Raw genomic sequence first — 12,375 nt, 5'->3', positions numbered from 1 at the left:
AGGGTGTGTAGTATTACTACAATCACTGCAGTGAACTTTGAGAGACTTTTCGCATCTCTCATTTTTGTCAAAACATTTAAATGAAATCCAATCAAAATGTCTTAGGATATAAAAGTGACTTTATGCACTAAACATTTGCAAAAGTATTCACTTAAAAATACAAAAAATATTTGAATCTTTCTCCCATCTGCTTCTAGTAGTGTATCTGTAAGGCATTTATTTATTCTGCAAGGTGCTGAGACGTGTGCTGCACCCTGTCAGTAACTTGGGTAGTAGAGTTGCTGGCTACCTTTCCTGTGCTTCTGGAAAGCACAAGCATGCAACTTTCTCATGTGTTGCCACAGCACTTCTGCAAGCCATAGGGATTGCTTATGCCCTCCTAAAACAACTTACCCAGTAGGCAATAAAGGGGGGGGGGGGGGGACAGCAATCTTGGTGTACCAGAAATTTTACCTCACAATGTTCTTGTGCTGATGTTCTTGCGTGCTGCAGACAAGCTTTTCCTTGGAGTTAGCACATGGGATTAATTGCCTGCAATCCATCTTTTTCAGTGGAAACTGCCAACCACACAGTCCGCAGACTTCAACAGAGGGAGCAGAAAGAAACAGAGGTAAAAGAAAAGATAACATTTTATATAGAGTGCTCTATTACATAACTACAGTTTGCTGTAGCCACTCTCTGACTTCTACCAGAACTGCTTGCAGTTTAGGTCAACTTGAACCTATTTTGGGAATCTGCTGTATTCTAACAAACACTGTACTGTTACGTTTGTACTTTCATAAGCAAAGTTGTGCACTACCTTCAGACAAAAGCCACAGAGTTGATTTAGTAAGGTTGTAGGGGTATTTTTTTTTTTAGCCTGGCTGCTGCCTCGTGCTTATTTGATTTTCCAGCTCTATTTCAACCCAACCCATGGTGCGGCGATGGTGCCATGAGCCTTCGGTCACATTTCCCCATATTTATTCCATCTTACTTGCCATGCAGTTCAGCCATTGCAGTGACTGTTCTCTGGCTAAAAGGCAGAGAGTGGGGTACCCTTTGAAACGGAATGCAAATGTATTCTTAATCCAGCTAGTAGGTGTCATTCTTGAAGGATAACTGGGACTCTCTCCCTCCTGCAGGCTGTGAATTGTATCTCTACAGCATTTCTAGCTCTCTCCTTCCCCAGGATCTGTAGCCAGGTTTCTTGAAGTGCAACAAATAGCACTTCCACTGATCTATCTGGCTGCCCTCATTCGGGCTGTTGACATGTGATAGCATGTACACACAGGATTTTCATGGAGAAATGGAGCTATTCCCAGATAAATCCAAAAAAGTGATTCACTGTAAATCTCATGAAAAAAGAGCAGCCAAATTGATGAATATTATAATAAAAAGAGGAAAGGGGGATTCATATTTATAAGGCATACTTTTTATTTTTTTAAGATTGCCTCTGTAGCATAATTATTTGCCCCAAAAACATTTATAAAAAAAGAATTTTGGAAAACTGTCCTTTGAAAAACTCAAATTTCAGAAAAACAAAACTAAACTAAAAGTGAGGACCTAGATTTGCTACATAGGCAATTTTAAAATAACTTTATGTATATCTTATGACTGTTATTTTCATTTGTATAGCACATACTAGATGTACACAGCTTTTTATAGAGACACATAATAGATGGTTCCTACTCCTTGGAGCTTATGGTCTTGTTTAAAACAGACGAGATGAGGCTTGAAGTTAAAACAGTGAGGCCATGATTGGGAAGAACTAAACCAGTTGGTTATAAGTGGCATTAATTGAGGAAGGGGCAATCTTAATTGATAGAGGCTGAATGAAATTAATTATGACTCTGCCTTTCTTCTTTATCTATTTTTTAATACATGGAATGTTGTAAATAATATACAAAGGATCACAGTCTAGATACAATAATCTTCAAAAAAGAAAGGGATGGGAAGTCACCAAATTTAGCACATAAGGCTGTAGATAAAAGAACTTGAACAGGAAGAAGTATGCAGATATCTGGGGGTAGATGAACGTGCACAAGTTACTCAGAGAAAAGACTAGTAAAGAATACCATAGGAGATTGAAATTGATTTTGAAAAAAGCTTTAACATAAAATAAGATACAAGTTATCAATAAACGTTCAGTTCCTGCAATGTCCTATAGCTTTGGAATAGTAGTCTGGTCTGATAAAGATCTTAAGTAGTTGGATGTAAAAACAATAAAACTTTCATGCACATCAGGTAATCTGTAAGAATCAATGTATGCTAAGATTATACATTCTGAGAATGGAAGGCAGTATGGGCTTTATAAAAATAGATTATACATATAGAACTGTTATAGGCCTTCGAACTTGGAACATACTTAACAGCATCTATAGATCTTAATACTCAAAAAGTGCTAAAATTTCAAAAGTAAACTGCCAAAATCTTTCTCTGTCCTTAAGCTCAGGCAATTGTTTCAGCAAGTGGAAGGAATACGTGAGAATTCACCAGCACGTGATGGGGAAAGAGGCAATAGAATTTGCAAAATAAGAGAAAAAAAACTATTTTCTTAGCATCCATTCAGATTAATCCAGAACAAATGGGTTATGCACCTCTATCAGCAGATGGAGATGGAGCAAACTGATTTCACAGTACACAAACCCCTGCAGTGACATCAGCCTGCCAGTAATCTCCATCTCCAGCAGATGTGGATGTGCATATCTCTACTGGGGATTGCTTCATTTTGGAAAAGGAGAATTAAAGATATTATATTTGCCCCACTCTCCTGCGGTGATACCAAAAGGTCCTTCTCACAGTTGAGAATTCCTGAGGTGATTTCTGTGGTCCCTCAGATGAGTGCCTTGGTCCGGTAGCTGGTTTTTCAGCTGATGTGGAATTAACTGCTTAAGCGGCTGAAAGGCAGAGAGTGCAGGAAGCAGAGAGTGGCGGTGACTTCATATGCTCTCTCCCCTTTGCAGCCAGAGACAGTCTCTATACTCAGCCAGGTAAAAGGAGGCTTTTGTAGCGTAGGGCTTCCTCCTCTTTTCTCGGTTCGTCCCACTCTGGGAGGTCGAGGGACGTGGGCAGCCTGGTGGGTTGAGCAGCTTCTGTAGGCTAGGCCCCACTCTGAGGAGCTTTCACTGCCTCTAGGTAGGCCACAACGGCATTCCGCACACTTTCTAAGGCTGCTTTCTACAGGGTTGTCAGTTCAGCGTGTGAGGCTAGCTATGCGTCCAATTTTTGGATGCTTATTTTATTTATTTTTTAGATACCGTCAATCTGGAACGATCTCAATGGTGTACACTCTATTATATAGTAAACACTATATAAGAACACAATAAAATTCAATAATACAATAAAAAAACAAAACATAAAAGCATTAATAAAATAATCTATTTCATGACACCAAGGGGTAGATTTTATAAATGTACGCGCGCGTGTACTTTTGTCCGCGCACCAGACGCGAACAAAAGTACGCTGGATTTTATAAGATACGCAAGTAGCCACACGTATCTTATAAAATCCGGGGTCGGCGCGCGCAAGGGGGTGCACATTTGTGCAACCTGCGTGCGCCGAGCCCGGCGTGCGCTGCCTGTTCCCTCCAAGGCCGCTCCAAAATTGGAGCGGCCTCAGAGGGAACTTTCCTTCCACCTCCCCTCACCTTCCCCCCCCCCCCCCCAACCTTTGGCAGGTTGCTGGCGCGCCATCACCCAACCCGGGGGCTGGTCCAGAGGCCTCGACCACGCCCCTGGGCTGGCGTCACACCCCCGACACGCCCCCTTTGCAAAGCCCCGGGACTTATGCGCATCTCTGGGCTTGCGCGCGCCGCCGAGTCTATGCAAAATAGCTCGGTGCGCGCAGGGGCTTTTTAAGAGGGTTACCCGCATAACATATGCGCATAACTCCTTTAAAATCCAGCCCCAAGCTTTTACAACATAATAAAATCAATGAACTATACCAAACTTAAAACAATATTAATTATGTATGATAAAATTAAGATTAAATAAAATAAAAACCAACATAATAAAAACAATCAAAATAAAATAAAGCAAGATGTTACAGCTTTAAAACAATAAGAAATAACCAGTAAAAAGGATTGCACAGACACATTGATTGTTTACCCAGCTTCCAAATCATATGCATTTCTAAATTAAAAAACAATTAAAAACGCTTTTAAGATATTTAAGTCCTTTTGCAGTTTAAGTTCTTCGGGTAATGAGTTCCACAATTTGGGGCCTGCTACCGAGATGGCTCGCTCTCTGACATCTGATAAATGCGCAGTTTTAATTGATGGTACAGATAATAAACATTTTATTTGCAGAACGAAGGTTTCTTTGTGAGGTATGCAGGTATAGTATAGTGTTCAGCCATTCAGTTTGTTATTTATAGATTTAAATAAGATGCACAACTATTTATACTCAATTCTTTGCTGAATTGGTAACCGATGTAGTTTGATAAGGGTTGGGGTGATATGATCAGATTTCTTTCTCCCACATAAAACTCTAGCAGCTGCATTTTGGAGCAATTGTAGTGGTCTAAGATAAGACCCAGGAATTCCTAAAAATAATGCATTACAATAGTCGAGTGTGGAAAAAAGCAAAGATTGTAACACCGTTCTAAAATCATTAAACTCTAGCAGAGGTTTGAGCCGCTTTAAAATTTGCAACTTAAAATAACCATTTCTAGTTTTTTTTTTTCTTTGTCAGCCTTCAATTTAAAATCAGTCAACTAAAAAACCAAGATCCCTTACTTGGCTTGAGGATTCAATCTGCATAAAATTGGTATTAAGATGGAAGGTTTTATTAAAAATGGATTTTCTACTTAAACAATCAAAAAATAGAACTAATATTGTTAAGATTAATTTCATATGTAGTAGAAGTTGCCTGATGGCATTTAAGTATAATTCAAGTTCTTTTAAAGTATCCTCTAGGGTCATTTTTGTGGGAATTAAGATACACATTGCGGGGCGGATTTTAAAACCCCTGCGCGCGTCTATTTTGCATAGGCCGCCGGCGCACGCAGAGCCCCGGGACTCGCGTAAGTCCCGGGGATTTCGAAAATGGGCGTGGCGGGGGCGCGTCTAAAATGATGCGCAGTTTCGGGGGCATGACGTGGCGTTTGGGGGGCGGGCCCGGGGGCGTGGTCGAGGCCTCCGGACCAGCCCCTGGGTCGGATGATGGCGCGCCAGCAGTCTGCTGGAGCGCGTTGATTTACGTCTGCTTTGGGCAGGCGTAAATCACGAAATAAAGGTAGGGGTGGGTTTAGATAGGGCCGGGGGGGTGGGTTAGGCAGGGGAAGGGGAGGGAAGGCGAAAAGAAAGTTCCCTCCGAGGCCGCTCCAATTTTCGGAGCGGCCTCGGAGGGAACGGAGGCAGGCTGTGCGGCTCGGCGCGCGCAGGCTGCCCAAAATCGGCAGCCTTGTGCGCGCCGATCCCGGATTTTATAGGATACACGCGGCTACACGCGTATCTTATAAAATCCAGCGTACGTTTGTTTGCGCCTGGTGCGCCAAAAAAAGTACACGATCGCTTATGTTTTAAAGATCTATCTCCTCCTGCGTAGATGTAATAAATATTCCCTAATCCTGACAATTTACAGAGTGGTAAAAGGTAAATGTTAAAAAGGGTGGCCAATAATGCAGACTCTTGAACACCCGGATTCGATTTTTAAAAAAAAAGTGTTTTCCAAAAATAATTTTGTAATTGAACTTGGTAAGATCTCTCAGATAAAAACGATTTAAACCATTCATATACACTTCCATTTTTACCAATTTCTTCCAGTCTGTGAAGTAAAATTTGAAAATCAACTGTATCAAAAGCAGCTTTTAGGTCTAAGAGCACAAGGATAAACGAATCACCATTATCAAAACCTCACAATACCGTATCGGACAATGCTAAAAGCAAGGATTCTGTGCTAAAATTCTTTCTAAAACCAAATTGTGTTGGATATAAAACATTATATTTTTCTAGATGCTCCGTTAATTGTTTTTGAGCAACATTTGCATGTATTTTAGCTAAAAAGAGCGGTTAGAAATAGGTCTGAGATTATTAAAATCTAAGGAATCTGTGCTATTCTGCTTTAAAATTGGTTTAATAATTGCACATTTTAGGGGTGCAGGCACCACCCCTTCGTTTAAAGAAAGGTTTACTATTTTTGTCAATACTGGTGCTATGACATCTTCACAAAGTTTAAAATATTTCAATAAGATTGTATCCCAGGGATGATTTGCAGGTTTTAACTTTTTGATGATTGAAACTGCAAGCACGATCAAAATTGCTTCAAAGGAGGACCAGGATCTCTCTTCATCAATCGGGAGAGTAATTTTTTTAGTTTGATTATTTAAGAAAGAGGAAACTAACTATTTTATCTTTAAAGAATTTTGCCAAATCCTCACATTTAGCTTGAGATGTGTCAGAGTTTAATCCTGTATTATTTGCTAAAGGGGTGACTAAGCTTTAAACAATGGCAAAAAGAGCTAGGGGATTATACTTAATGTCATGATCTTTTTTTTGTGTAATATGCTCTTTTTGCCCGATCGATTTCCGCTCTATATTTAGTTAACAAAATTCTATAGGATGTAAGTGACTCATTATTTCGGTGTTTTCTCCAATATCTCTCTCTCTTTTTCTAAGACTTTTTTTTTTTAGTTCAGATAGTTCTAAAGTGTACCAAGGTTTAGAATGTTTCTTGTCAGAGTTTGTATAGGACTTATTTTATCAGCTAAAGAGTGTACAACATTACCCCAAGTAGACACAGCACTTTCAGCGTTTTCAAAAGAGAGATTTTCTATTTCTGATGGTAGTAAATAGATCAGATCTTCCCATCTAAAGGCTTTACGATAAGAAAAAGATGTATTTGACGTGAGTGGGACAGTTAAAGACCACGGGACTGGATTACTTTTAATATCTATATTTTTTTACTAATTTCTCATTAATGAAGATCAAATCTAAGATGAGTCCCGCTTTATGGGTAGGTCCTTTAACTATTTGAGTCCAGCCCATTGCAGCTAGGGCGTCAAGAAATGATTCAGTTTACATCAAGTGGAATAACATCTACATGGATGTTAAAATCTCCTAGAATTATAGCCGGTGTGTCAGGGTTACATTATTCATGATAAATTCAATTGGAGGAGAACAATTATGTTCCAATAGCCCTGGAGGAAAATAGAAAATGCAAACCTGCAGTTTCTTCGATTTAAATAAAGAAACTTCGAAGGGAGAAGCTATACTAATTGGAACATTTTAAACCAAGGTTCTTTTTAGTAATGAGCAATATGCCACCGCCCTTACGATTTTAATCTAGGAATGGAGAAAACATCGTATATGCTGGCTTCAAAACTATTCAAGAATTCTGTGCACACTTTTTTAACCATGATTCAGTGATCATGATAAAGGCAGGGGAAAACGCTCCAAGTAAATCATTCACTATCGGAATTTTTTTGGTAATAGATTGTGCATTGGCTAGCAAGATAAATAAGGTTAAACAAGTAGCTGATAAATTGAGAGGAAGTAAAGGAACTTTACGCAAACAAGGATTAGGCAAACGTTTAACATTATTAGAGGGTTTAACCTTTCTCTCAGCTCGATGTTTAAATTATATGCAAATATTCTGTTTTGTTGTGTATTTACCCTGGTACATGATGGTAGGAATAGCGAACATATCCATTTTAAATCAAAAGCATGCCCCTTTAGCGCGCCCTTTCGGCACACGCTCACCAGCGCACGGCACCTCCAGTGTCGTTCCCGGGCTCTTCCTCCTGTGCCCCCGATGATGTCACAGCGGGGGAGGGGTCAGTCTCTGCAGGAGGAAGGCAGAGCTGGTACCAGGTCCCACCGTTCTGGCAAGTAGGTTGTGGAAGCTGTGCAAGATGAGAGCCTTCTGCAGCCTCTCAACCTTTCGGAGCCAGTTTCCCGTGTCCTGATTGCTTCACGGAAGCCTTCCACGAGAAAGTCTTATCTTTACAAATGGAACAGGTTTAAATCATGGTGTTCTTCTCAGTCCCTTGATCCCTTTACCTGTTCCACCACGAAGTTTCTAGACTATCTCTGGCACTTGTCAGAATCAGACCTAAAAACCTCCTCCATCAGAATGCATGTCAGTGTGGTGGTCGCCTTCCATAAAGATGTCAGGGATGTTCCTATTTCAGTACAACCCCTTGTAACATGTTTTCTGAAGGGCTTGCTTCACCTCAAGCCTCCACTGTGCCCTCCGGCCCCCTTCTTGGGACCTTAATCTGGTTTTAGGTTGGCTCATGAAACCACCATTCGAGCCTCTCCAATCCTGTGATCTTCACTTTCTCACATGGAAAGTGATTTTTCTTCTGGCAATCACATCTGCCCGCAATTAGTGAGTTACAGGCCCTGTCCACCTGCAGGACCGGGCAGTACTCCACACTTACCCGAAGTTCTTGCCTAAGGTAGTATCGGATTTTCACATCAATCCATTATACTACCTACCTTCTTTCCCAGGCCCCATTCCAATCCAGGAGAGTAGGCTCTGCATACCCTCGACTGCAAACGGACTCTAGCATTCTACCTACACCGTATAGCTGCCCACAGGCAAAGAACTCAATTGTTTGTTTCCTTTGCTTCCATCAGATTGGGTCAACCTGTGGGTAAGCAGACTCTCTCCTCCTGGCTAGCGGACTGCATTTCTTTTTGCTATCAGCAAGCAGGCATTCCAATTCAGGACCGTGTTAAAGCACACTCTGTGAGGGCCATGGCAACTTCTGTAGCGCACCTTCGCTCAGTGCCGCTTCCTGATATTTGTAGGGCTGCTACCTGGAGTTCTCTCCATACCTTTACAGCCCATTATTGTCCAGACGAGGCTGGAAGACTAGATTCCATCTTTGGCCAATCTGTCTTGCACAATCTTTTTGCAACTTGATGTACCAACACCCTTCCACCTGCCAGTTAGGGTTCAGGATGCCCTCTACCAAATTCCACCCCAGTTGTTGTGCCTGTTGCACGTCTTTGGGTACATTTGGTGTATGTTAGGACATCCTCCGCTCGGTACTCACCCATATGTGAGGACTACCATCCTGCTTGACCTGTGAGAAAGCAAAACGTTGCTTACCTGTAACAGGTGTTCTCATGAAACCCGCCCGCCACCCCGTGGTGTTGGGTTCGTTACGTTTTCTTATTTTTATTTTTGGCACGTACTTTAGCTTTTAAACAAGACAGAAGAGGGACCCCTGCTGGTTGCAGGGTTAGTGCCATCCTGGGCATGCCCAGTAGGTGCCAGTCAAAGTTCTAGAAACTTTGACAAAAGTGTTCCGTGATTGGGCTCCATCCTGTGATGTCACCCATATGTGAGGACTAGCATCCTGCTGTCCTGTGAGAACACCTGTTATAGGTAAGCAACATTTTTGCTTTTCCTCTAAATTCACAAGCTGCATTATTTGATTGAAAGTTAGCTAAAAGAGGTGTAGCTAACTTCAGGAGCATAGGGATGCTTACTATTTGTAGGTGCATACACGAGCTAGCAGGGAAAAAACAGCACCCGGCCTATCATATTTCCATGTTTCTATGTAATGGGGCAAAAGTCAGCCTGAGGCCGACTGATGCCATTTTACCAGTGCTGCAGATGGAGATGGTTGCCTAGGGGTCATTCCTAATACCACTAGATCTCAGGGATCTTAAAGTAGGTGACTTGAGGGGTGGTAAACTTTTAATACATTAGGGAGCAGGTGGGGTGCCACCGCAACACTTTTTTTTTTTTTTTTCCAGTTTTCACAACTTTGGCTGCTTCTGGTGGTGATAGGGGTAGGGTAGAAGAGGAAGTCTCATGACACCCCCCCCCCCCCAAGAGGTATTTACACTGCACTGGAAATTGGGGGAGGGTGGACTTTGGGGGCTGTACCAGTCTCTTAAGATGGTAGCCTCATGATATGGGCCTGCCATCATACAGTTTTTCATTGTGTCAGCTAAGCTGCAGTATTTAGTTGCTGGGGAAAATACTGTGATATTCACAAACCTGTGATACTCTGTAGCTTAGTAAACAGAACCCTAAGTTTGCCCAAGGTCAAAAGGAGCATTAGTGGGAGTAGCAGGATCTGAACCCTGGCTTCCTTGGTTCTTAGCCTAGGGCTTAGTACAATGGGCTATGTGCTTAGAATGAGGGTGAAAGGGGTAGACTCCGGAGTAATGTAAGGAAATATTTATTTTCAGAGAGGATGGTGGATGCATGGAACAGCCTGTCGGTGGAGGTAATGGAGTCAAGGACAGTATATGAATTCAAGAAAGGGTAGAATAAGCACAGGGGATCTGTGAGGTTTGGTAGGGATTGTAAAGCTGAGTGGTTGGTATACATGGAAAGCATAGATAGGCAATATGGGGCCTCATTTACTAAGCATTTTTCCCATAGACACAGAATAACAGAAAATCCTTAGTAAATCAGGCCGATGGTCTTTTTTTCTGCCATCACATTTCTCTGTTAGGCAAACCTTACTCTCAGATTTTTATACTTGTGGAGAGTCTTTAATGAAAGACATGCTATAGGAGCATGTGACTCGCTTGTTGTCTTGGCTTAGTTTTGATTGTTTGATTTAGACATCTTGCACAAACTCAGATTTTACAGGATTATAGATGAAATAGTTTTCTGTTGATACTTACTGTCTGCTTTTTCCAAGTTGTAACTGTCAAAGTGAAGTTTTTTTCTGTATTCCTGGCAATGTCCATCAGATATAGACATGATTTGGCAGAGAAACCAAAGAAAATAAATTAGCAGCTGAGTATTATTTCCTCAGTCTTGTAAAGCAAATAATAAACAAGTATGTCGTCAACTGTTTTAACCCCATAGACAGGAATTAAATTCATTTGTTTTTGTAAAATATTTGTATTTTATTTTGTTATGTTTATAGTTTAACTTTGTACAATTGTTCAAAGTATAATAAAATGTTTGTTATATTACTTATTACATTAAAAGTTAATTACTTTCTGTCTATTGGGATATTATATGTATTAGGAATTGTTTTATACCTCTATATCTTATTGTACCATTGGTCAACTGTTTTAAGGAAACATGCATAGCTCTTAGGGAAAGCAGAGGCCAGAATGAAGCTCCATGTTTGCTCTGAAGGCAATTTTTGGTTTTGGCCATGTTTCCTAACATAGCTGTTGTATAGTGTGGATTATTAGTTAACTACCCATTCTCTCAGTTAACATTTGTTCAAGATTGCTTGATAAGAGCATTAATGCTGTTAGCCATTACCGACACCATGTGAGAAAGTTAAAGATTGCTAAGCAACACAGAGAATGAAGACATGATGGTTCTCATAGAAAACACTAGTCTCATAACCTAGGGATGGGAAAATCCAGTATTTGAGAGCCACAAAGAAGACTGGTTTCCAGAATTTTTAGCACAAATGTTTATCGTCAATGTTAGGGGCCGCTTTCACATTGTACATGACGTACTATTTGGGCAAGGGTCTCTCAACCTAGCTTGATGTTACCCAGGTAGAGAGTCCATCAAGCTAGGTTGAGAGACCCTTGCCCAAATCTCATCTTGGAGTGAGTTTCCTCACTCCGAAGGCCAGCTAATCTTCACAAGATACCACTGTTCTGTTCGTACGTCTCATGTACAATGTGAAAGCGGCCCCTAACCCCCTACACTCTTCCTCATCCCCACCTCGAGTTACTAGGTGGGCCTATTCTAGGGATACAAATACCTAGCTACAGGACATGCTATTATGGTCTCTCGCGCTCTCTCGTCGCCCCTGGAGCCCTTTTTAAATATTAGCTATACTCCAGTCGTCAGGTACAATGGATGATTTTAATGATAGGTTACAAATTTTTACTAATAGGTCTGAAATTTCATTTTTTAGTTCCTTCAGAACTGTGGAGTGTATACCATTGGGGAATAACTAGTATACAATCAATTATATAGAATAACCAGTTATGTAATATGATGTTTGCTACCAAAAGTAATCGTGAAATGTAAATGTGATATACCATTAAAATGAATTTTTCTTTATTAATCTCTTTAAATTTTTTTTTACAGATTTTTAACAATACATTTTTTGTTATTACAGAGAAGACCTCGCTATTGGCAAGAGATCTGAAATTTCAAAACTTCTTATAAGCCAATTGTTGCAGTCACCGGTCTTATACGCTCCTATTTTTTATTTTTAATAAAATTATTAAATGTCCTGGAATGATATCTTATCACGGATGTTATTGTGTATATAAAAATAATTCTTATGACGGCGCTATCTGATCTGATTTTGCAATTATAATTTTTCCATCACTTTCATTATTAATTTTCGATCACTTCTAGATTTTTATCTTGTGGTTTGTTTTTTTTACCAGCTCAAACCCACTTAAAGAGAAAATAATTTTTCTTTTTTTAACACACCGCTTATTTCTTCTCAGTTAATTCCTATTGGAGGAATAGCAGTCTTTGGAACAATGTC

The 12,375-nt window shown here is 40.5% G+C and overlaps 1 protein-coding gene across 2 annotated transcripts in view; it reads left to right on the top strand.

Moving 5' to 3' along the window:
* The window catches only part of BLOC1S5 (biogenesis of lysosomal organelles complex 1 subunit 5), an 87,434-nt gene that overhangs the window by 41,765 nt on the left and 33,294 nt on the right, over positions 1 to 12,375 (top strand). For both annotated transcript variants that reach the window (XM_029590630.1, XM_029590631.1), the window contains exon 4: positions 552 to 610. In XM_029590630.1, the coding sequence (XP_029446490.1) occupies positions 552 to 610 (59 nt within the window). The remainder of the gene's footprint in view (positions 1 to 551; positions 611 to 12,375) is intronic.

Source organism: Rhinatrema bivittatum, chromosome 2 (genome assembly GCF_901001135.1).
Source record: "Rhinatrema bivittatum chromosome 2, aRhiBiv1.1, whole genome shotgun sequence".
NCBI lineage: Eukaryota > Metazoa > Chordata > Amphibia > Gymnophiona > Rhinatrematidae > Rhinatrema > Rhinatrema bivittatum.
The sequence above is the reverse complement of the archived record's forward strand: the minus strand, read 5'-3'. Positions and strand labels throughout refer to the sequence as shown.